Below are 26,495 nucleotides of genomic sequence, written 5' to 3'. Positions count from 1 at the left end.
ACACAGATAGGGGACAGATGGAAATTCTGGAAGTTTTTGCAGGATAGTCCTATGGAGAAGTCAACTTCTTCCCAGTAAATTCTTACCAGTTCTTTATATATTGTTGATAACAGTAGTGAGTGACATAAGTTATTTTCTACTACATGCATATGCCATCTTACATCTTTGCCACCAAATACACAAATTTATGTTTCTTTGATTACATCTGCTATCAAGTCTGCTACACTGTCCTAACCAGTGCTGCAGTATTTCCTGAGTTCCCCTGTTGTTTATATGCGGTTGTTTTATCTGATACTTCTGTGTCTCTGTCTGTTTGCATTAACTTGTTTTCTTTACTCTTATGTAATTAATTCCTTTGGAAGGAGCTGTCTATTTTGTTTATGTTGATGCTACATCTAACACTGTATTATTCTGGTACAGAACTAGGAATCCCACAGCCCTCTGGTAATACAAACAGTGTATTAAATGTGCCACTATGGCACCTACTGCTTTATTTAACAGCTGGTTTAGACTGCAGTCTGAACTGATACTGAGTATCCACATTCCCCACCACCACCATGTCATTTGCAAATGCTTTTCATGTTACTATCTGCTCTTCTTGTCTTTGATTTAAAATCCTACTTTTAGAGTAACATATTCATTAGCCTTTTTCAAGTGAATATTGAGAAATTGAAGTCCAAGTGAAAATGAGAATATTGACTGGATTATTTATGCTATATTCATGTAATATTCAATTTTTACTAGATGAGTTAGTCTGCATTATTGATGCAGATAATCATACAATTTGTAAAAATAATTTTTATTATTTTAAATGCTTCTGAAAACAAGATAAATGAAAGCAGGAATAGACCTTTATTTCATTATAGCTACTTTTAATCTAGACTTTCATTGTGGGTATTTCTCTTTCATGTGGTAACATGCAAAATATATGTATAAACGGAACAAATCTTTTGTGATTATAAAAATATGCAGTAATTAAGTATTATTCTTGTATATTTTTTTAAGTTTATGAAGAATTTAAAATGTATGATTATTTAATCTGCTTTAACCCCTGTAAATTTCATTAAGAAGCAGACGCTCACTGCACTCCTGGCCACAAGATGGCAGCACGGAATAGATACAAAATAGCAGTTCAAGACTTTCAACTTGCTCAACCTACAACAAAACTAACAAAACCCACACCTTTTTGTCCATGAAATAGGAAAAGTAACAAAAGTTGAACTCTCCCAAACAGAATTTATTAGTTTGCCATCAAGTGTTTAGTTAAATTCCCAGATTTATTCTATCCTTCCCCAGGATTCCTTGGAAAAAAAATTGCAAATGTAATTTTTTCTCCATCTGTTTTTTAAAAAGGGGCCACAATTTATTTTCATGTCATTGTAGCTAAGAAAGTAAATTATCTGTCTGAACAAATCTAGTTCGTTTTCTTTCCTTTTTTTTTCCAAAAAAATTGCTGAAAAAATATTCTGCAACATTATTGACAAGCAAAATTGTACATTTACAACTTGTGTTTAGAGATCAGTGAGCTGCCAAGACTTTATGATGCAGTAACTGAGCCTAAATGATTCTACTTACAGGAATTTTCAGATATTAAACAGCTTTATATAGGAAGTATCAAAAGAGTAAAAGATTTTGGAGTTCGTGTGTGTTCAGTTACAAGGTTGTAAATCCTTTTTGTTCAGTAAGTGCATCCAATGCCAATGGCTCAGGTACTTGCTATGGGCTGGGTGAACCAAACAGAACAATATCCCAACAAACAAGCCACCTGGCATATAAGAGGTTTCTGTTCATGTTTTTAATCTAAGCATTTGGGGAAAGAATGCAGAAAGCTTCTAAAGAAGCTGCTAGGTGGCTTTATTTTCTGAATTGTTAAAAATGAAGAAGTCCTGGCTGAGACACCATCTGACTGGGTTTGAGTTAATTATTGGGATTTTGCTTTCAGGTTTAATTTGAATATGAAACTACCCCTGAAATTTACTCTAGTAAATAAGTTGGTTTGTAGTTTTAATGCTTTAGCTTATATGCACAAAATCCCAAAGCTAGTTCAAGTTAGGGAAGCGTGGTGACAGAGCTGAGGACATGGAACTGTTCAAACATCATCACTTACCCCTGCTGATGGAAATGAGAGAGAGAGAGAGGGAGAGAACCATGAGAGGGTGCTGCACACAAGGGAAGGGAAGCTGCAGTTCCAAGGAAGTTCTGTCACATCTACCACGTCATGAGCCAGAAATATATTTGCTTATAGTACCAGCAGTAAACCAAGCAATTTTATTCTAAATGTCTCTCCTTCCCTTTTGATTCAGAAATTATGCAATCATTTTCAGAAAATGGTTCAAGTGCCTTTTTAGCAGTGGCTTTTTATAAAAGGCTCATAGATCATGTGCACCACTGTACAATCATTTTTAAGAATCACAGTGAAATAATCCTTTCATAGAGATGCAGCAACACAGTGCACAGACATTGCTCAATACCTCGAGTCCTGTGTCCAGTTCTGGGCCTGCCACTTCAAGGAAGACATTGAGGTGCTGGAGCTGTCTGGAGAAGGGGAATGAAGCTGGTGAAGTGCACAGAAAATGTCATATGAGGATGCAGCTGGGTGTTTAGCCTTGAGGAGTCTCAGGGGAGACCTTATTTCTCTCTATAACTCCTTGAAAGGAGGTTGTAGCCAGGTGGGGGTCAACCTCTTCTCCCAGGCAACCAGACAGGAGGAGGGGAAATGGTCTCAGGCTGTGTTTGGAGATGTTCAGGCTGGACATCTGGAAGAATTTCTTCACTGAAAGGGTTGTCAGCCATGGGAATGGGCTGCCCACGGAGGTGGTGCAGTCACCATCCTGGGAGGTGCTCAAGAAACAATTGGATGCGGCAGTTAGTGCTGTGGTTTATTCGACAAGGGGGTGCTCAGCCACAGGTTGGACTCCATCACCTTGGAGGTCTTTTCCAGCCTCAATGATTTTATAATCCTATGATTTAATGAGCAGCTACTGTGAGAGCAAGGCACCTGCTGCTTTTTGTTTGCTAGGCACAATGTTTTGGAGAAAATAGTCATGTAAATCTTGAGTGGTTGTACCACCAGACTAAAAATGGTAGCATACAGCTCTTTGGCATCTGTGTGCAGTACATATAAATATACACAAAAAAGGAAGAAAACCACCTGAACTTGGTGACTGCAGAACCCCTAGTGATGATGACTCTTAGGCAACATAATGCTGAATTTGCAGAGCTGTTATTTCCAGAAAAAGAAAAAAGGGAAAAAGAGCAAATAGTATCTGTCTCTGCTAAAATGTGATAAATGGGACATGTCTAGTGTCCATTTCTAACATGTCATTTTCCAAATTAAACTTGGCATCGTTCCATTTCCTTGGGTTTTCTTGTGAAATTATTTTATAAAAGTATATCTATTTGTCTTTCAAATGATCCAGTAAAAAGCATATTTCATACTTAATGGAGATGGAAACCTCCTGTAATGTGCAAAAGTACTAGACTAATAGAATGACAAAAACCAGCTCATAAATAAACCAGCTGGCAAAATAGCATGTCAAAGAGATAAATTAGTTGAGCTAGCATTTGATGAAAGATATACCCTTTCCAGAAAAATATGTTTCTTTAGCCATTTATCTGCATCACTGGTAGATTAAGAACTAACAATTCTTGACATGAAAGAAATACAGAAGCTCTCTCACATAAACACATTGCAAATAGCCTGACTATCTTCTGTTATACAGAATACTCTTCCATTTAGTTATTTTTCACTTGTACCTCTTCCCTTTATAGCTCCCAGACACCTTTACCTTGCTCCATTTATTCAGCAGCTTTTGCTTTTTATTTTATATTCTTCATTCTTGCTCTTCACTGTCATTTACAACCATTTACCACCACCAAAACAATCTGCTCCCCCATCAAAAACAACCTACAGTTGCTATAAAATCTAGTCTACAGCTACTGTGTTAACTAAATGCAAATTCTTTTTTTATATATATTTTCACTGAACATTTTTAACAATTATGAACTCTTTGTATGTGTTTGGCTTTTACTGCATTATCTGAATGTTCGATGTCATTCACCTTTGTGTGAGGTAGTTCCTCAATGTCCTATTAGTGCTGGCCACATTCCTGCAGTGCTTTACTCTTGATACCAACAGGTATCTTGGGATACCTGTTTTGTATTTATAAATTTAAATTTCTAAATTTCTAAATTTCTAAATTTCTATATTTATATATTTATATAAATATATAAATATAAAAATCTATTTATATTTTAAATTTCTAAATTTAAATTTTAAAAAGTTTTAAAAAGTTTTAAAAACGGCAAAATAAATGAACACAATCAAACCACATTAAAATGTTGTATTTCATCTTTGGAGTGTAAAATATCATAACATTACTGCAACTTATTATCCAAAATCAAATCATTTCAAACCCAAGAAAATCAAAGTAGTAATAATTTTAAAAATGGACCTAGAACAGTACTTGATACCCCCTTCACCAATAATAACATCCAACCCTTCCAAATAAAGAAAGCCTATTGTTTACATGACACAAGGCCATGTGGAGCTGGCTGAGCTACTGCAGAGCCTCACGGCTGTTAGGCCAGGCTTCTCCCTAAGCCAGACCTGGGCTCCTCCAGGCCCTTCCTTCCTGTGCTTCTGCCTTATGCAACCCACAAAGTCAAGGCAGTGCCTTAGCACAGCACTAATTTAGACAGTATTGATTTTCAGAGGTTTCAGTGATGGCAGTAGCAAATAATAAGAATAAAAGGATCATCAATTTGCTCTTGTACTACTCGTACTACTCAGTTTTATTTCCAACTTGACACAGTTTAGAGGAGGGATTACAAAATATTTATAATTCCACAGATGTGTAACTATTAAAAAAAACTACATTAAAAATATTTACAAAGCTTTTACCTTTTACATTATCCTTCAATGTTTGCCTTTCTAAGGGTGTCACATTTCTGTTTTAATTTGTGAGCCAATGGAAATTCATCTTTTTCTTGTATTGCTAGGAATTTAGAAAAGAATAGATAAAATAAATTATTAGTCTTAAATTTTTTATTCATTAAAGTGCACTTTTTGCCTAATCTGTTCTGTGTTTCAGACTGATCAGGACTCTGTTGCAGCGTGCAGATATTGGCTACTTTTGATTTTCATCACATTCACAAAATAAATTGTGAAAACAGTAGCTGTGTTGACTGCACTTTCCTGTGACATGCTGCAAGTTCTGCACTTGTCCCTCTATTTCCTTGCAGGCAATGAAAGAGTAGAGGTAGGAATATTCAACAATCAGCTGAAATTGGAGTGGTCCATGAGGAGACCTGTGATGAAATTATTAATCAGTAAGTATCACCATTATTTCCAATAGGATACCAGTCTATTTTTCTGTCTGTTTTACCTGCATTATCTTCAGATGTCTGGATTCTAATTAAAGAGAAATAGACAACCAAGCTAGGTAGCATATCCATTTTGTTGTTTATGCCAAGACAAACCATGAACTTTTTTACAAGAAAACTAAATAGGTGTTTCATGAGACTAGAATTGAAATGCACAAAATTCTTTCAATCCCCTTAAAAATCTATTTAAAAGATAGCTGTGAGATCCATATGTAGAATCAGCTGTCTGAAAATTACAGAGATAGCACTCCTACTGATGTAATGTGCACTGGTGAAATATTTCAGTTCTCTGCAAAGAGCACCATGTTTCTTTTTGGTTCCAAATGAAGTTGCTCCAACCCCCTGTTCATCTATTACCCTCCCTGGTTAAGGTCCTACTTCTCTCTGTGGCATGGTGCAGTGGATCAGACTTAAGAATTGATCCAGGCTGAAAGAAACTTAAAAAAACAACAATGGACATTTTGAGTTAGAGAGAAAAGGTGTCTCAGGCAGTCATTGTGACAGCAGCAAAGAGTCTGGATTTCAAGTTTATGTTCTTCCATAAATGATGAAAATCATAACAAATTCTGACTTGTCAGGCTTTCTTATGGATTGCTTTTGGTCTCAGCATTTGAAATTAAATGGATTCACATCAGGCATTGATCCCAATTTAAGGAGAACTGTTTTTAGTCAAACTGAGCACTTTTGTGGCACAGGTTGGTCTGGCCTCAGGTACCAAACACGGTACCCCAGCCCTGCTGCAGTAAGAGCACAACACAAGGCCCTTGTCATTCCCTTCCTTTTCCAGCCCCCCAGCATCAGAGAGCTGCATCAAGAGCCAAATCTGGTCAGTCATCTTTGTATCACCAAGGTCTAAGGCCCTCTGCCTCTTAGATCTCTGATACACTTCATTACGAGAGAAGTGGTATAAAATAGTAATAAATTCTTAGTTAAACATTTCAAAGCATTTATGGCTTACTTGAAAACTAATAAAAAATAACTGTTTGTCCAAATCCAGGCCCTAAGAGTTCATGGAAAGTCTCAGTTTGTTTACAGGTAACACACTCCAGTGGTTTCCATTATTTAACACTCTCATTTGAAATTTCTTCCTGTTTGTACTAAGACTTCTACCTTCAAAAATATTTTTGAGGTGCTGCTAATACCCTAAGAACCATTTCTGGCTTTTTGAGTATACAAGGCAAAACTGGAATTTCTTTCAAAGGTTTCAGCAGAGTAATTCTCAGTAGTTTAACACTTGCCTGTTCATTTGATTATCTTACTATTCCAACAAATATTTTTAATTGACAAAAGAAAACATATCTTTAATGAATGAGCATAAGAATAGTGTACGTAATGGGTGAGATCTTAAAGCAGAATTAATTATGGGAAGAGAAACTCCTATTTAAAAACCCAGAACAGACACATAATATATATGCAACAAAGGGAGGGAAACAGAACTCAAAACAGGAAGGGGGTGTTTGATATTTCAACAAAGGAAATGTAGAATGAAAACCGAAAACTTGCACAAGCAATAGTGATAATTGAAGATTCTGTATTTTTTCCACTAGATTGCAATTTAGATAGCTGTGTTAAGTCCTGTGAAGCAAATTAAAGAACTAAACGCTCAAAGACAAAACCTTTGCAAATAAATATGAGTCATCTCTTATGAAGTCAGAGATAAGAGTTATTTGTTTTTTTAAAAAACACAGGAAATCAATACGCAGGTTCTCTCTATGCCATGAATAAGACTGAGCGTTTGACCTGTGTGGACCTATCACCAATCCTGACACACACATCCTCCAATTCTTCAATCACAATGAGTTATGTGAAATTAACTTAGGTTTTTCATGTTTATTTAGCACACTGAGCAGATTCTCACAAGAAAAAAAAAAAAAGGACCTAAACCATAAAAATGGGTAAATACATTACATAACTTCAGAATATATGTGTAGCGATGTATACACATGCAATTTAAACTTTACTGCAGTATTATCCCTTGTAACACTACTTTGTAAAATACTGATCAGCAATAAGACATACGATGTTCAAACACCCATAGTAACAAAGTTTATGGCTTACGCGTTTATTGTATTTAACATTATTAACCCTGAGCCGGCGGGCCCTGCGCTTCCGGCAAATGACGCGCTCACACCTAGAGCACAAACCCAGCATGACTCAGGGTATCTGCACGCAATCCCGTGGAAGCGAGCGGGGAAACGAGCACGTCGCTCCCGCTTGTTGCCCCCTGGCAATTTCTGATTTACTTAGCTAAATAAATGTAAAATACTATGTCATACCATGAATGATTGATGTAAAGAACGTGCTTTTACTAAGCAGAATTACAAAACAACCTGCGGGCAGCAGCTCGGCGGGGCGGCCTCCGGGCAGGTTCCCGTGTCCCTCAGGGCTCCGGCACCGCCCAGGGGACAACCGGGGGTTGTGCCGCGTCCCTTCCCTAGGTCAGTGCAGGGACAGCCGGGGCCGGAACCTGCGGGGGAGCCCAGCCAACCGCCCTTATCGGCGGGGCCCGGCCGGCACCGCCCCGCTATCGCACACCCGGAGCGCGGCACAGGGAGCGCGGCGGGCCCGCGGCCGCCCCGGCTGTTACCGGCCGCCCCCGCCCCCGGCAGCGCGGGGCCGCCCCGCCCGCACCGCGCCGCGTCCCGCCCCGGCCAATGGGCGGTGCCGGCGGGGGCCCCGCGGCGGCGGTTGGTCAGCGCCGCGGCCGTTGCGCCCCGCGGCCGCCCGGCGCCGCCGCCCGCGCGCGGCTCCGCCTCCCGCCGCGGCCGCTGGCGCTGGGAGGCCCCACAGACGCCATTTCCTCGGCGCCCCCGCGGCGGCGCGGCTGCATCAGCGCTGACGTGAGGACGACGTGCGGCTCCGCCCGGCCCGGTCCCCCCCACCCCCTGTGACGGGGGCAGCACGTACAGGGCGGCGGGTGAGTGCGGGAGGGGGCGGGGACACGTGTGCGCGCAGCCCGACCCCCCGCGGGCCGGGAGCGGGGCAGCGCGGAGGGCAGCGGGCGGCGCGGCGGGCACGGCAGGCACGGGCAGGGCAGGCGGGGGGCGCTGTGCCGCGCTTGGCTCAGCCCCGCCGCGGGAGCGCGCGGGAGGCGGCGGGGGCGCGTCCCCGTCGGCAGCCGGGAGCGCGCTGCGCTCAGGGACGGCCGCGCGGAGCCCGCTCGGCGCTGTGGGGCGGCCCCGAGGCGGCTGCGCATCCCGGGAATTCCGGAGGGGCTGCCGGAGCGCCGGCTTCGCTGCGGCCCGGGAGCTACGGCATTCGCCGGGCCCCGGCAGGCGGTGGCTCCAGCACTTGCTCGGGCCACCGGCTCGGCTCGCCCGGCGATGCGGCTCGGAGCGGGGCAGCGCCTGCCCGCTGCGGGCACAGCACCCCGGACGGCCCCTCCTGGCGTCTCGCCCCGGCCGAGGGGAGCGAGGGTGCCCGGTGGCGTTTGCCCCTCAGTCCGTTACTCCCGGTTATAACCTTGCCCACAGAGCTTTCGGAGCTGGGTCAGAACAGGTGGGGAGGGATCACAGTGGGTTTTGTGAGTCCGAAGTCTTGCTTGAAACTTTTGTCTGCGTCCCCTACTGCTGTGATAGCATCAGTTTTAGGGCTGAGTGCAGCCGCATGTAGGTGATTCCACGGGGACTGATGCTGGACTGATCTCTGGCCTGCCTGGAGGGGGCCGTGTGTCCGCTCACATCAGGTTCAGTTCCTCTTCTTATCGGCTCTGCCCTGCGCTGTCAGCATGGATGGGCTGGCAGGTGCCGAGGGGCCAGGTAGCATTGCCTATGCTCACAGTAATGGCACGTTGCGGTTTGCAGATTTTGGGGGTTCGGGTTTAGCTGAGGTGTTCAGGGAAGAAAATAGGGGAATAAGAATGTAGGAGACGCTGAAACCTTAGTGATGAAGCTTCTGGTGGTACTGAAAACTGAAAGTTTGCACTTCAAAATTGGGTCTGTTTACTGTTGCACATTTTACTTGACTGACTTCTGTGATCACCTATTCACTGGTGTCCTTCATGGCACCAGGGTGCTAAACAGTTATAACAGAGCTGATACAAAACACAGTGTCTGAAACAAGTGTATTCTGAGAGTTTCCACACTCACTGTGGGGTCATCAATAAATGCAGAACAGGTGTTTGTAAATTCACATTCTTGCTTTCTAGTAACTCCCCTGTGAATAAAAGCCTTCAAAGAAATTTGGAACAAGGGCTGAAACATAATTTTTAGCCTCTTACGACTGATTTCCTTTGTATCAAACCACATTTGTAAGCAGTCCCTGATGTATAAAGGATGGTTGAAATAAAAAAGTTGTTTTTAAAAATGCCTCTGGGTATTTATTTAGACAGTCACACACTTCCAAAATACTTTAGCAATATGCAAATACTTTAGCAATCTGCTTTTGCAGTATAATTTCACCAATAGACATTAAATATTATGTTGATATGCAGACAAACAGCAGTACTGGGAGGAGTTAAAGGATTCCTGTGATCTTTATTGCAAAGGAATGTGTCTTGCTAGGGGTGCTATCCTTCATCTCTTACCTATGGGCAAAAATATAAAGAATTTACACCTTTAGCTGTAAATTGCTTTTAATTTTCTAGGAAAAACTTCCTGTTTTCCTCTAGCTGATTCCAATTGTCAGATTTCTCCTGTCAGGGGTGGTTCATCTGATCACAGTAGAAGAAGCTTTTGATGTGTAATGTATGCATCACCTTAATCAGTGTTTATCTGATTAGTAATCAGTATTCTTAATCAGTATTTGTCAGTGCTACTGACCACTCACCTGCTGTCCATTAGTCTCAGTGACTACAGTAAACATGTACTTACATACATTGAAATGTTCCAAGTTTGGTGAGAGTTAAACTTCCTCCCAGATGCTGAAGATCTCTTTCCAATATTGTAGGAAGAAGCAGGTATCTTTGCTTCATTATGCAAAACCATTTTTGTCCCATTTTTATGTGTGTGCAGAGGTGTAACTTGTTTATTAATTTAAAAATCCAGACTAGTATTTAAAATTATTGTTCAGTCTTTGTAAGTAGCTAAGATAAAAAATATAAGGAAAAATGTATTAATACTGAGTATAAGACTAAAAGGTGTATATAATGAGTCATACAATGAAGAAAAACATAATTTTAAACAGGACCCAAGACCACTTACTTTAAACTATTTGCTAACTTTTCCTTTAAAAACAGAAGGAAGGTTATGTAAACTTTTAAGTGTGATATGTACTCCTACTATAGACTTTTATAAAGGATTTTAAGGGCTTGGCAGAAAATTCTTTTTTTCTTTCTTGGAAACTTAAAAGCAATGAGTATGTTGGAATTTGCTCGCAATGCAGACTGGTTGAGTGTGAAATGCATGGAAACTGTTTTCTGGATTGGATTAGTAACAGTTTCATGCCACAGTCTGTATTGCTGGTGTTTTAAAAAAAGCGTAGTTATAGTATTGCTCAGTATTTTTTCTTAGTATGTATTAAAAAGTTTGATGTATTCATGTTGACATGATATGTAGTACAGGAAATAAAACCCCTGTACAACTGAGGTTATAAAAGTGCTCTGAAGACAGTGACAGCCCAGTGTGAAATTCAGGAGTTCCTTGGCGTGCCTGTGCACAAGCCCACAGGCAGTGGCAGAGCTCAGAGTGGCTGTGCCACCGCTGGCCCTGCAGGCTCAAATGACTGCAGCTGGCCTGATCCTGCAGCTCAGGGATCCCATGCTTGTGTCTGTCACTCCTGATCTTGGAACACGTCTGCACTGGGATACTCATGTGCTGGTTTGTCTGAAGTCATGGTTCTCACTGAAGTGTTATGCTGAGATAGCTCGTGTATCTTTTAAAATTACTCATATACTTCATTATTTTTGTTTTGTTTTTTTTTAGGCTGTGAGTGGATCTTTATATTTGGATGTTGTTTTAAGTCAAGTCACTATTTGGTCACAGAGGTTGTCAAAAAGAAGCAGGTTTGAGCTTATCTAGGAAAAGTATTTTACTGTGTTTCAGAGTAGTGATTGCATTTTATGGCAGTCAAATTTTCGGACTTTACTCCACCCTACTAAATATATCAATTAAGCAATCATTTGTATTGAGAGTCAGAATATACACAATTATAGATGGAAAATCTATATAAATTCTGGAGTTTTCCAAGTATATCATAAATCTTAATTATATTTGTCACTCCACTGATATGTATCATTCTTGCTGTTGTTTTTCTAACTAAAGATAAATAATCAAAAAGTACACCCCTTTCTCTGAACTGCTTTTTGCAAAATATGAGGAATAACTTTGTTAGATTTCCTGCTGCACCGATGCTCTTTTTGTAGCTTTTTGCTAACGTACCGCAGCACTGCAAATGAAAGGTCTTGGGGAGAAAAATCCTGATAAAGTAGAAGTAAATACATTTTTATACTGTTCTGCAGTCAGTGAGAAATTAAGCTAAAAACCAGGAACTACATTTTTTCCAAGATGAAAACTGACACTTTCTGTGTAAAATTTCTATGAAATGCACTCAGTGGGAATAACAGTCCTCGGGTTTTTTGTTGTTTGTTGTTGGTTTTTTGTGGTTTTTTTCAACAATAGGTTTTCTGTGACAGATGGCTCTGGATACAAAAATACTTCAGGGCCTTCATAAAGTGAATTAATTCTGGCTATATTCCCATCTTTAGGAAGAGATTACAATGAATATGTTGCCAGTACCTAGGCATTATTTATTCTTCCTTGGTGTCTGATCTATTCTGAAGCTTATTCTTACATGAACCACATAAACCTTTCATATTTGAGACTTTATGGGTGGCCCTAGTTTGCAAAGGAAGAACTTTTCTGCCCTGCTTTATTTTTGTTATTATATTGCACATGTATAAAACCAGAATATTATAATTAGGTAACATCTTATAGAAAATTATGGTGAAAAGTTGATGAAAACATTTTCCCCAGAGCTGGTAGACTTTGGTAAATTTCAGTAGATATTTAATTAGATTGCATCTAAACAAAAAGGTAATTAGTGGTAACTAGCAAGAGAAAAATGTAGAAAAATTTTAGTTGTCAAATAGCTCCCTATGACTCTAATCTGAATTGGTACTGGCATAGGGTATGTAACTTCCCTGAGCAGAAATACTTATGTTAACCCATAAAATGTTAAATTGTTTTGCAGCTTCACTACCATTAGCTATAGTACTGTTAAATCTGGTCAGTAGAGTACCATTTGAGGCATATAAGCTAGAAATATGCTTCTCTACATCAGTTGACTGGTTATCTTTTCATATTTTCATGCCTTTATTTTGGGCAAAATTTTGATTTTTATAAAACTAATAAAAATTGTTCTTTCCAAAGACTGTGGAATGTTCTATAAAATAGTGCCACAAAAGGAGTTTGGTTCACATTTAATTTGATTTAATGTAACAGAGACTAAATTCCAGAGCCTCAGAGTCAGGTGGGTAGCAGTCCTTGCCTGCCTCTTGTGTCTCTCAGTTGAAGTCCTGAGAAGAAACCAGAGTAGCTATCAGAAATAATTGAACTTTGGCCTCAGGCTTGTCATCCCCTAGTTACAGAAACTGAACCTGGGGAACCAAGATTTGCTGCCTGTTAAATCTCTCACTAATATCATGTCTTCCTTTTGAGGCTGTCAGTGTTGTGTAAGCAGGGTGTAGGTGGGAGCGTGCCTGCAGGGCGCCCTGCCTGCCTCTGCCTGACCCTGTCCTGTCTCTGTTCTGTTTGTAAACTGACCTGTTGCCATGGCAATGTTTGACATCACCTGTTCAATGTTGCACCTTCAGTGCAGGGTTTGGTAGGAGAGAAAGGGAGCCGAAGAGATCCAAGCTCTTGTTTTAAAACTCACACCTTCCGTTATGACTAAGTGTGCCAAGAAATATCGAAAAGGAGCTGTCAGGTAATTGCATTTTTATATAGCAGATATGTAGCAGATTTGGAAGTTTTCTCTACAAAGTTTAAACTCTTACTTTAAAATGAGGGTCAGCAAGTTCTTAGTTTTCAATAAAATCTATCCTACTTTTAAACCTATAAAGTGAGAAGAATTGCTGTGGCTCCTGAGCCATGAGTAGTTCACAGACAATTCAAGTGTAGATGCCAGCAGGGAATAGGTTCAAGAGGGCTGTAGCAGCCCATGAGGCTGAAGGGACCTTCTGTGGGCAGCACTGCCAGCACTGCATGGGACCCTGGCACTCTGCTTGTCCCTCCCTGAGAGCCATCTCCAGAACTGCCTCTCCCTGCAACTTCCCAAAATACTTGTTTTAGAGCTCCTGGCTATATGAGTGAATGTTTTAATATGGGGGAATGAAGAAAGGATTTCATTTTGACAGAAATATATTTATTTTCTGTCTGCTGCAAATATAGTTTGGAATTATTTTCCCTAGCTGCCTGATATACCTCCCTGTATTGAGTTATTTAAATATGTATGTACTTACTTTTAGACTGATGACCATGGAAATGGTTGAACAGGATGACAATGCAGTGGATTCTCTGACAGAGAGAAGTGCTGGTCACCTTCAGAATCAGCCAGGCCAGAATCAGATTTCCTCAGGATCTGAGGTAAGTTGAAGTGTAGAAAGATGAGAAGAATCAATGAAGTGATATTCAGAGCTGCTACGATTTTTAAACAATCAATTTTTATGGTATTCTCATGTTTTATCAGTCTTGGTATTAAATAGGAAAAATATAACAAAGGTATACTGGAAAATATGCCTTCAATAGTTAACAAAGGACTAATATAACATCAGGTCTGTTAGAAAGTAACATTTTTAGGAGCCCTTTCAGACAAGAGTCATCAGTAGACAAAGAGGGTTTTTTCTTTCACAGGGCGATTGTTATAGAGATGGGATACAGTCTTAAGGAATTGAGGTGGCTACAAGATCAAACATATCTAAACAGTTTGTGTATCTTGAAGATGTGTTGTATAACAAAAGTAGAAACATGAATAAAAATAGCCATGGTTCTTTCCTAGTTCCAGTTTTTGTACAGAATCTATTTAATCTAATTGCAAGTACATTTTTAATGTGTGCTTGTTTTGTTTCATCCCTGTGTATCCAGTCTGGACTTCTAAAAGTATACATTACATGTTTTCTATGGATTATTGTTTAGTTGTTAATGGATAGAAGATTATATAGTAACAATTCTCAAACATTAAAAATATGTACTGTAATACTCAACACTTGAGAGGAATAGTGTTCTGACAGTATTTAGATTTATAGCTTCAGAAAAGTGTATGGACCATTTAAAAGGATTTTCAAAAGCCCTTTGTTAAATAAAATAAATTATTTTAAAAAACGTCTTACCAAATTTTTTCATCATTAGAAGTTATTTACTAAGATTTGATGCCATGTATTTGTTATGTTAGATACTTGATTTACATTATAGGTACATTTTTAAAACTGAAAGCAGCTGCTTTTTTGTCAGATCTTCGGGCACAAAGTAGACTGCAAAATGTTTATCAACCTTTTTTTGTTGGTTTTGATGCATGCAGCATTGGGAATATTGCTTGTTCAGCTTTTTCTTTTTTTTTTCTTTAAGAATTTTATTTGATTTGCTCTGTTGATGTCATCCTCTCATTTCTTCTTTAGTAGTTCTGCTCAAATTTTCATAGGATGGTTGATACGTAAAATTTATTGGCTTGTGCAGCAGTCTCTGGAGAAGACAGCTGTGAATTCTGTCACTTGGGATTTTTAGTGTTGATCCAAAGGTGTCCCTAATGCTGCAGGAGAGTTTTTGCACTCCTATATTGTGCAGTGTATAACACTTTTATGTTTGTCTGTTTTTAATGCTTGAGTACTGTGTGTGAAGGTTCAGCTGTAGGGGGTATGGGTCTCATACCTTACAGTTAAAATGAGTAACTCTGAAATATTGATGAATCTCCTTCAATTAACACTGAACCAAAACTTGCACCTCAGTTTGAAGGCTGGGTGTAACAGTCTGGAAACAGACTGTTTTTGGTCGGATGGCTCAGAGAGCTGTCCTGGAGCTGGCAGAGCTGCTTAGCACGTGTGGCTGGAGCTGCTGTCCCTGTCAGGCTCCCAGACAGGCAGGGTTGGTGCTGCTGTCCCTCTCTGAGGGTGTGGGCTCCCAGACAAGCAGGATTGGTGCTGCCATCCTTCTCTCAGGGTTTGGGCTCCCAGACAAGCGGGGTTGGTGCTGCTGTCCCTGTCAGGCTCTCAGACAAGCAGGGTTGGTACTGCCATCCCTCTCTAAGGGTTTGGGCTCTCAGACAAGCAGGGTTGGTGCTGCTGTCCCTGTCAGGCTCCCAGACAAGCGGGGTTGGTGCTGCCATCCCTCTCTGAGGGTTTGGGCTCCCAGACAAGCAGGGTTGATGCTGCTGTCCCTCTATGAGGGTTTGGGCTCCCAGACAAGCAGGGTTGATGCTGCTGTCCCTCTATGAGGGTTTGGGCTCCCAGACAAGCAGGGTTGGTGCTGCCATCCCTCTCCTGGGCTCTGGGCCTGTGCGCATCTCCTCAGCCGCTGCCTCCCGGGGCCTGCAGCCCTCACACACTCTCAGTCCTTCAGGCTGCTGTGCCCCCAGCATTTGTTGTGGTGAAGCTGCCCAGACAGAGCACTTGCTGCTGCCAGGCCTTTTGAGACACTGCTTTGGTTTAAGATGAGTAGGATTTTCTTAGCCTGTGTTCCTACCTGGCTGGCTTGGAAGGTGAGGAGCTTTGTCATGGAGAGCTGGGCCTGGGTGTTGAGGGACAAAGCCCACTGGAGGCCCCTGTATGGGACATCTGACTGGATTTGTGGTGGTCCACATGGGAAGTTTGTGTGTTTCTGAGGAATTCATGGCTGTGCCTGTGTATTTTGACTATTACAGAGGAGCAGAGAACTCTTATCCCTCTTTGTCCTGTGTAGGAGTGCAGTTAAGAGATGTCAGCTACTGCAGGTGACTGAAGCATCTTGTGCCAACTTCCAGTTTTCCCTCCTACTAATTTTGTTGCAAATATGCAGAAATAGTAGAAAAGAATGACTTGATTCTTACTGAGAGCAAAAATGCCTGGTCACTGAAACTGAGGGCTCCTTTTCAAATATCTCCAAGGGAGTGGGGAGATGGCAGCTTTGTTTGTGTTTTTCTCACAAAATATTTGCTCAACCTTGGTTTTGGTCAGTCAGAAGTAAACCATTTTAATACACTGTCTTTTAATTTGGGGTTTTCTGTGTATTATCAAAGAAATAATTGTAGAAGGGTCAAGCTTGGGAGGAGCCTTTTAAGATTATCTAGTCTGACCTGCCTGTGCAAGCAGTGTCAGCCAGAACTGTGTCTGCCTGGGATGTAAATGTCTCCAAGGATGGAGTCTCTAGCACCTCTCTGGGCATCTGTCCCAGCAGGTGACTGCCCTTCCAGTAAAACAGGTGGAGTTTTTATGTCCAGATGGAATGTTGTAATGGTTTTTAATGTGCTTGATATTGAATTGAATTATGGCCTTGGCCAGGGAGTGACTAGTAAAATGCCGAGGGATACATCTACATAGGAGGCGGACATCCTTTTTTTTCTTCTTCTTGGGGGGCAGCTGACTTATTTTCCCCTCCTCTATAGGCTTTTTAAAGAAATACCTGCCATTTAGTTTTAAAAGGATGAACCAAATACTTCAGAAGATGATAATCTTTAGAGATTGTTTTGTGCTGAAGATTTTAATGTCTCCTCTGTTGGGAGAGAGAGGAGACATTAAGAATGTGCGGGCTGGAGCACTATGGTGTGATGGGATGACCTCCAATGCTACAAAGGACCTACTGTACATTATTTGTAGAGGAATAAATAGTGTTTGCAATTTTTTTCACTTGTGTCATAGTTATTGCTGTATTCTCCTGCGATTTTTTGCTGCTGAAAGTAGAGTTACTTTTCCTACTAAAGCACAAATAAGTGAATTTGAAACTAGCAAAGATGAGATGCACTTTTTGTCCATTAAATGGTTGTTTTCAAAATGAAATGTTGTACTGTAGAATCAGTTTCTAGTTGCATTTCTTGCATCTGTCACTTTTAGCCAGTTGAATCATTGACATGGTAATATTTTTCTGATCCAGCTACCAGAATAAATAGGTAAGAAAGTAAAATTATTGGTGGCTGTCTTTAGAAACTGTTGAAGATGTGCCCAACACCTGTACAAAGCTTGATGTCTTTGAGGCAAGAGCAGAGGTCTGAGATGGAAAATTTCTCAACCTGTTTTGAGATGAGCTCCATGGTTGTCTCACATGCCCAGATCATCTGTTGCTATATATAGAGCTGTACTTACAAGGAAGTAAAATTGTATTGGAATATTCTGATAGTGTTGATGGTAGTCCAACTTACATCTTGGAAGATTTAAATCTGCAATGGTATTCAGAGAGAAATTAGGTGTTCCTTTTTCAGGATTTCTAGAAGCCAGTCTGTGTTGCTGTGTGCTCAGCTACCCTAAATGTAACTATAACAATGTAAGATCAATGTACTTTAGCCCTTCTCAGGTTTGATAAAAACACTTTCAGTTGTGTTTTCTTTTTTCTTTAATCCTACATCTTGATGGGCTGCTCTTTGATTCACTTTTTGTTAACCTTGTCATGTTGTCTATCAGTAGGGCTGTCTGCTGACCTTGTCTGAGATACCATCTGTTGGCCTCTTGGTGCTGGCCCTGAATTAGACATATGTCAGGGTTTACAGTGTGAGAACTGCTGTCAGTGAGCATTGGGAGATTTTCAGGGAGGTTTTCAGAGCCTGGAGTGAGTACCTATTGCAAGCTGGGATCGTTCAAGTTTAGCACTTTGGGGGGTTGTCCTTGTGGGCTTTTGATATCAAACAGTGTTAAATCTTACTCCCTGGAGATTGAGACTGTGGGGGTTTGCTAGGCTGTTGTAAGCAAGGCTCTAAACCAGCCTGCCAAATGCAAATGCTGGCCATTTAGCAAAGTTGATGTTAGAGGATTATAAACATGCAGATGTTTCATCATTTCGTGCTTCCTTGAAGCATATGGTGACCAAATGTCTGGAGTCAGCCTAACCTTATTTTCCTTGAAAGTAGGTGCTGCTGTTTTGGCTGTGGCTTTGGAATTGATCAAAACATCTGTCTCCAGCTTTTCCTCATAGATGGTACTCGGTGCCCAAATGTGGCAGATCCTTTGTTCTTTTGTTAAATCCAGCGTGGATTTGCCTTGGCTTTTCCTTTTCCAGAATTGCTTTTCACTTAACTTCTAGAGTCCTTGTAGTACTTGGAGTCTGCAGCAGGGGCAGAAATCAGATGGGCCTGTGTCCTGAGTTCTGCATTTGGCAGTGTTGAGGGTATGAGGGGTTGAATGTGAAGGTAACCTCTCCAGTACTTGGCAGGGAAAGGATATCTGGCATTGACAGGATATCCAGGATAACTGTTCAGATGGACCATGTATCTTGAAGTGAGATAAATGGTGGGCAGCCTCTTTCTCTGCAAGAGTGTGTGCCTCAGTAGCAAGGTAGTACCTGGTCATTCTTGCTGGCTACTTTTCTCTCCCCACATAGAAGAGGGAACACTTACATTTCCAAATACCTGAAATATGGGACCATACTGCTATTATGGGTTGCATGGTTGATATTTATTGAAGCTATTGGATGTGAGTATTGCATGCCTAGGAGCACAGAACCCATAGAATGTGTTAAGCTTCCCCTCAGCCTCTGTGTCCCTGACTTGCCTTTGTGGATTGTTTTCAGTTGCTGTGCCAGTCCTTGAAGTAATGATGTTAAAGGTAGCATTGCTCATCACTGATGTTGGAAAGAAATTTCTTTGCCAGGTCTATTTCAGTCAGGATTTATGCATGATAGCATGAAAATGTCCTAGTGTGTCAGTTCACACAGGAATATTCAGCTTGAAAAGTGTAAAGGGAAATCTGAATCAAAATTCTAATAATAATTTCTAATATTTATAAAAGAGATGCAGAATATGAGCCTTGAAAATTTTATAATACTACCATCTCCTCTTCCCTTAGCACTTAAACCCCTTTTTAATCTCTTATCTGAATTAATGGAAACAAAACAATTTCTCCTTTAAACTTTAGTCCAAAAGAGTATTAGCTGAATCAAGTTGTCTTTTTTTTTTCCCTGTGGGGTTGTACTGAATAAGGAGCTTTAAAATGAGTGTACTTTCTTAATCTCAAGTACTGGATTATTTCCTGATTATGTGTGACGGACCCATTGTGTACCAAAAAGAAACTTTTAAACTGTTCACCTTTTACTGTTTTATGGCTGTACTCAGAAAGTTCTTTCTGACCTGCTGAGTATTGTATCAAATGGCAATTCTCACACAGAGAACACTAAATGGAAAGGTTTGGTGAAATTGCCTTTATAATGTTTTGAAAAGTTAGCATGCAATGTAAACATTTAGACTGCTCTGTGATCACTGCTTGAAGCTGGGCTTTAGGATGTAAGCTTTGGAAGCTTCATATCTTTGAGACTTTCTGGAGCTTAATCTCAAATATCTATTTCTGAGAAATTTCTCGTAATATTAATATTTGTTGAATAGATTGGGAAGAAGGTTTGTATGTCCTATTTCCCTGTTACTATTTCATGCCATTTAAGGAATAATTTAAGGAACTCATTTCAGAGTTAAAAATGCCCTCAATTGTTCTGTTTTCTGAAAAGTGGTTCAGTTTCCTACAACACTGAACAATTGCATAGTGAATGTTGACGAGATCCTGTCTTTGTTTCCGAGAAACATTATTTCTGCAAGGTAATTTGAACCAACATCATGACTTTTTGATAGCAGTGCCTCTTAATAGTAGTTAAAATTGTTTATTTAAGAAGGGAATTATTTCCTAGACAAGCAGTATCTTATGGATCAGGAATGAAAACTGCTTTTATATTTGGATTAAAAAAAACACCTCAGTGTAAATATGTAAAAATTACAAAAGTTTCTTTAATTTTTTTTTATATGCACCATTCTTCATGTTTTTCTTCTTACTCTCATCTCATTTTATGGTTACTGCTCATAGCAGTTACCTTTGGAGCTGTGAACAAAGCTAGGAAGGGAATAATAACAATTTTATATTTGAGTCTGATTTTATTGTTGAGTGTGCAGAATGTAGAAATAAGACTTTTCAGTGCAGTTTAATTGAAAACCACAACATTTCTTTTTATTATATAGTTTATGTTTGCCATTGTTTTCCTTTTCCGAGTTTAGAGATATTTCATCACATAAATTGAGATCAATCACAGTGTTTTCCCTTTGCATCACTGCTTGTTTCTGTTAATAGATTTAACAGTAAAAGCACAAATATTGAACTATTTCTTAGCCCATAGGTGTAAAGCTGTTTCTCAGCCCATTAGTCCTCAGCACTGAGGGTTGAGAGTCACAGGCTGGGGAAAGCTGTTCTATGGCTGTGCTAGGCTTGGAGAAGATTCAGCTGTTCTTTATTTTTGTTGTTGTTTGAAGCACTGATACACTCCAGCTCTCCTTTTCTTGATACATAAAATTATATATAACAGAGTCCGTTAAACTAAATGAGTTTACAAATCCTTCTATGGCTTTATTTAACAGGATGGTTTTTCACTATCTGAAGAATTCTCATGTCTTTTGAGACATCCATCCAAAAAGCATAACTTCTTACCTAATAATTTTTTTCTTCCTAAGTCTGCCCTTTATGTTATTGCAGTGACATTCCACTCCAGTAATATGTGTGGGTTTTGTTACATTTCTGGAGGTTCTTCCTAACCTTCATGCTGGCAACAGCAGATCTGGTGTGTGATGGCTGAGGGTTGGGTTTTTTTGATTGAAAGGAAAATACAAAGTCTCTGGAGAGAAAAAAACAAATAATTGCAGTTTGTTAGGCTACAGTTTTAAGCTTTCCTGACCATTTGGAAAGATAAAGATGTCTTTAGCACTTTTACTAGTAAAAGAATTTATTTTTGTGTGTGATAATTATATACATCTGAGCTTTTTTAGATGTGGCAACAAAATCAGTCTGTTTTAGCTATCACTGCTAAAAGCATTTACTGAAGTCTTAAGGCATCTTAAACATGATGATTGTAATTTTTGCAGGTCTCTGTAGCTGCTTCCAGTGCTGGAAGAGGATCTCCAGCTGTAACTCTAGTGCAGTTGCCTTCTGGTCAAACTGTTCATGTCCAGGGTGTCATTCAAGCCACACAGCCCTCAGTCATTCAGTCACCACACATGCAAGCTGTTCAGGTTAGCTTTTTTATTGTTACATTTTCATGAATACTTGGTACCTCATAATTCTTTTCCCAGCCCATCTTCAGTTTCTCTTCATTCCCACCAGTGCTGCAAGATTTACTCAGATGGCACAGGAAACAGCAGGGGGAAAGGTGGCAAACATCCAACCAGGAGCAGCTCTACAAGCATTGTGTAGCAATTCCTTAATGCTTCCTGTTTATCTTATAAGAAATTGTCTTGGAACTTGGGTCTGAACTTACGCAATAGCAAATTTGTGTCATAACACGGCCTTACTTCAGTGTATCCTGCAGTTTTTAATTTCTATTAAATGCTATGAACCTAGTGTTTCTAATGAGACTCTGAACTCATAAATATTGAAGTATCTGCTATTTTATTTTTGGAAAGGGTCTGAGCCTAGTAGAAGTAAGCATATTGTATCAAGTGGTTCCTTGTTTGGAGCCCCTATCAGACCCTGTTAGAGCATCTCATATTGCTTTTTGTGGATGTGGATACCAAAAATACAGCCTCAAAACACACATTTATGTGGCAAATGTTCATGTGTTTAAAGTTACTGGAACTAGAAGACAGGGATTGGTGCAAAACATGTAAGACTTTTCAGAGTTTTTAAAAAGTAGAAAAGGCAAGAGAGAATGAATTTGCAGTGTTTTGGAAATTTCTTGGCCTCCCATTGGTGTTTTTTTTTTGTAGCTGGGAAGGCTTCTGCACTAGTTTTATTGAAATCTGTTTGAGAAATGTCAGCTGAATTGCTTTTTGCAGATACAATAGCTATTTCTGATAAGAAAGGTGATACACCTCTCCCTGTTAGGAGAAAAGGGTTTTCCCTGTGGCCATTGCAACATATTAAGCAAAAGCCATGTGTTATCAGTCTTGAGAAGCCATCTTTAATGGTAGAGGCTTCTTAATAAATTTCCAGTATAATGACAAAAAGACATGTGTAAGTAGGATTTATATTTGAGAAAAATAATAAAACTGTGATCAGATAATGAATATTTTATTGTTGAGCAGTAGGTGTAGATGATGGGACGTCAAGGTTTTGAAGCCCTAGATCACTATGGAAGGAGGTGTGGTAGGTACTAATATTTGATCAAACTTCAAGTCAGAACAGAGTATTCAAAGTAAATACTTTTTTTCATTGGAATTCTTTCTAACTGTAATTTTCCTGAGTAACCTTTTCTCAATAAGCACATTAGCAATTCCCAGTTTCTCTTCCTTTAGTCAGTGTAGTCAGGACATACATGCAAAGATAGAGGACTTTTTTCAAAGCTCAGAAGGAGAAATTTCTCAGGGATCTCTTGCCAGCTGCTACTGTGTCATCTTAGGGGAGTGGAAGTCAACTATTTGTTGTATTGAGTGAACTCTGGCTGTCCACCCTTACCCAAAGGGGTAGAAACAAGAAAGTTTTGTCCCAATTAATACTGACTAGTTAGTTCCAGGATTTTGCTTTGGTTTCATCTGGATAAGAAGGGGCCTTGAAGATGCTGTAGAAGAATCCATTACAGAGGGTGTTCAGCCCTTCTGTGATCCTTTTCAGTACACTATCCTGCCACCTGGAATTTCCTCCAGATCATTTGGCTTTAACTTCTACCTTGTCTCTGCCAGACAGTGGGGAACTTGGGAGATTACATCAGTTTAAAAAAGAAATCAAGAAGTATGCTGAAGGTTGGTGTTGAAGCTTGCATGACCTCTCCCTCAAACATCTGCCGTTTTCAACTGAAAGTGCTCAGAAGTTTTTCTCATAATGCTGTTGTTTTTTAGATGAAAAAATACGTTTATAGCATTCCTTATTGTTTTGTTAAATGTTGTTTTACTTATAGGAAGATTTAAATTGTTGTTTGACTTATTGCTTGCTCCTCCCTGTAGTGTATCAGGTCTTGGAAAGACTTAACATGAGTTTGAAGTTAAATTTGTTCAAATGCAGATGAAGCTGAAATAGGTAAAGTCGAAATCTGAATGATGTCCAGGAAAAAGCTAAATGGTTTGTTTGTTAACAGTATGGACATGGTTGTTTGCTGTTAGAGTGATCTGAAGTGTTCTTTTCTCTCTTTGTCATGATGAAAATTAAAGCTTTTGAAACTTCTTGTAGAAAATGTCCTCTTCCACATTGTAGTGGTTTGACACTGGCCAAAATTCCGGGCCCCCATTAAAGTTGTTCATACCCCCTCCCCTGCTACAGCTGGGCAGAGGACGGAAAATTTAACAAAGGGTTTCATGAATTGAGGTAAGGACCAGGAGAGAACACTTCGATGGCAAAACAGGCTCAACTTAAAGATACAAAGTGAATTTATAACTAAGAAATCAGAGCAGGATAATGAGAAGTAAAATAAGCCCTTGAAGACACCTTTTTTCCTCCAGCCCCTCCCTCCTTCCCACTGACAGTGCAGGGAGACAAAATGTGGGAGTTTTGGTCATTTTGTCACCCAGGGTTTTCCTCTGCTGCTCAGGGAGAGAAGTTCTTCCTCAGTGAGACTGTGGGGTCCCTCCCCTCCATGGAGACAGTTCTCCATTCATTTCTCCAGCATGGCTCCAATCTCTTGAGCAGCAGGCCTCCCAAAACTGCTGCAGTGTGAGTCCCTCCCATGGCAAACCATGCTCCCAAAACTGCTGTGGCATGAGTCACTCTTCCACAGGGTGCAGCCCTCCAAGGACCGGCTGTTCCAACTTGGGAGCAAGACCTGTCTCCTCATGCATTTCCTGCTGGACCACGGCCTCCTCCAGGCGTCCACCCACTCTGGCATGGGCACCTCCCTCATGGGCTGTGGGGGATCTCCCCTGGATCCCCATGGGCTGTGGGGCACAGCTGCTTCACCGTGGTCTTACCATGGCCTGCAGAGGGATCGTGGCACCAGCATCTGGAGCACCTCCTCCTCCGCTGACCTTGGTGTCTCCATGTTGTTTCCCTCACATGTTCTCACTTCCTCCTCTTTTCTGGCTGGAATTGAAACTGTGTCCCCAACCTTTGTTTTGATTTCTTCCTAAATATGTTAACACAGAGGCGTTACCACCATCTCTAATTGGCCCGGGCTTGCCCAGTGGTACATCATCTGCAGAGCCATTGGGATTGGCTCTACTGGACATCATGGAAGCTTCTAGCAGCTTCTCACAGAAGCCACCTCTGCATCCCCTCTGCTACCAAAAACTATGCCGTGCAAAACCAATACACACATTAAAATGCTTAAATAATCTTGTAATTATCCTTACCTTCTTCGTAAAGTATGACTGCTCCCAACTTCCTCAGCCATCTTCATAAACTGGGGGGACTGTTGGTAGCTGTTAGTGTAATGTGACAATTTAAAGAAAGTTGAGGTCTTGTTTTTCAACTATTTGTCCTGGGACAAATAGATAATTTATTAACCCCCAGGCCCCAGCAAAATGAAAATTCTGTTTTGAGTTAGGATGCCCAGGCTCTTTCTTGACTGTGCAATATGATCTTACTTCTGAAGGGTTATGCCAGAGGCCTGAAGATTGATCCATGAGGAGATTGCTGAAGGCACTTTGGGAGGGAAATGTCTTGCAGAATCTCTCTCTGCTGCTCAGCATTGGTCTCTCCTGCAAAGGGAGGAATACAAATTTCTTGAAGCACCTGGATCCCTACAGTCACCTGGATTCTCTGTGGAGCTGTGTATCTGTACACATTCAGAAGTAACTCATCTGCCTAGGTGGCAGATGTAGAGTTGTAATGATGTTTGTTGTGTATTACCCAGCCAAATGAGGCTACATTAAATATTTTTACACAGAAGTGTAATGTAGTAAAATTAACAAGTGAGGAGATAATTTTGTTCTTCAATAACCCGCAGTTCTTTCAAGGTGGAGTTCTAAAGGTTTGAGTTGAGCTGACCCAGACCTATAAATTTCCAGAACATTCCAGACAGTCATTTTCTACTGAAGTCAGGCAGATTTTGTTTCTGCTACCAAACACTGAGGATTGGCAGATGCATTAATTCCAGAGCTCTTCCTTGTATTCCCTGAGCTTCCACTGCAGCTGGTTCAAACACTTGAATTCTTCTTATCTCTTACATCGTGTTTGTTGAGTGTTAGTTTAACAAAGTGCTTAATCTGAACCTGCAGTCTGGTCTGTCTTCATGTGAAAAGATTTTCACACTATTTCAATTTGAAAATCTCACCACAGCAATAGTTCTGAGTAGTTAAAAGAATCCAAGAAAATAAAGTCTTTTCCTTGTTCAATAATGACTTTCAGTTCTGTGAAGTAAGATAGATGCTGGTCAAGAGTGTGATTCAGCCCTAGGCCTTAATATTGTCTGGAGTAATCTTAAAAGAAGAAGAACATATGAAAATACTAAAGGTCTGAGAAAATGAGTTACTGTGCATTTCTTAGGCACTTCCAAAACTCATACAACATTGCTAAACAATGCCTTTGCATTTATGAATGTGTTAGTAAGTCTAATAAATGTGTATATTTAAATAAAGTTAATTTTTAAATAGCTTTGGTGTGGTATGAAGAAACTTTTATATTGTGTACTATCATTTAAGGCACATTAGTGCAGTATTCTGTATTTTAGATGTTTGACTTCACTTTTAAGACCTAATTAAATTGAATAATATTTTTATGTTTAAAGAAATCTGTTTCCAGTACTTTTTCTAAGTGTCATTCACAAAAAAGTAACCTGGATTTCATTGACTTACTCCTTTTTCAAATGGAAGATGTTATCTGAGTGGCTGTGTCTGGATAGCTTCAGAATTTGCAATTTGCATTGGAAAAAGTAGTCCAAAAATCACATGATTAGTGATAAATAAGTCAACAAACTTCCCATATGTAAACATGGAAGGAGTTTTTAAAAAAAATTACTCTGCTGCTCTTTTTTTAATGAAGTTATGAATTTCAGGAACTTTGCTATTACAGGTAGCATCGATTGCAGATGAAGCTGCACAATCAGAAGTGATAATTGATTCTCAAAAACGTAGGGAAATACTTTCAAGAAGGCCTTCATACCGGTAAGGACTTTTAATTTTGGTTTTGCTGGTTTTAAAGGCAGCTTACTTATTACAGCAAAACTGTC

General features: G+C 40.2%; 1 protein-coding gene across 10 annotated transcripts in view; it reads left to right on the top strand.

Moving 5' to 3' along the window:
- The first annotated feature begins 8,107 nt into the window (after positions 1 to 8,107).
- CREM (cAMP responsive element modulator) overlaps positions 8,108 to 26,495 on the top strand; it is a 41,041-nt gene continuing 22,653 nt past the window's right edge. For 2 of the 10 annotated variants that reach the window (XM_059467229.1, XM_059467256.1), the window contains exons 1-5: positions 8,226 to 8,302; positions 13,136 to 13,248; positions 13,790 to 13,907; positions 21,328 to 21,474; positions 26,339 to 26,430. In XM_059467229.1, the coding sequence (XP_059323212.1) occupies positions 13,208 to 13,248; positions 13,790 to 13,907; positions 21,328 to 21,474; positions 26,339 to 26,430 (398 nt within the window). In that variant the 5' untranslated portion in view covers positions 8,226 to 8,302; positions 13,136 to 13,207. Of the gene's footprint in view, positions 8,303 to 13,135; positions 13,249 to 13,789; positions 13,908 to 21,327; positions 21,475 to 26,338; positions 26,431 to 26,495 lie in introns of those variants that run through there. The other 8 variants (XM_059467222.1, XM_059467238.1, XM_059467274.1 and 5 more) reach the window with 8 other exon arrangements.

This window comes from Ammospiza nelsoni, chromosome 1, assembly GCF_027579445.1.
Source record: "Ammospiza nelsoni isolate bAmmNel1 chromosome 1, bAmmNel1.pri, whole genome shotgun sequence".
Lineage (NCBI taxonomy): Eukaryota > Metazoa > Chordata > Aves > Passeriformes > Passerellidae > Ammospiza > Ammospiza nelsoni.
Note: the sequence above shows the minus strand (reverse complement) of the source record. Positions and strands in the feature narration are given on the sequence as shown.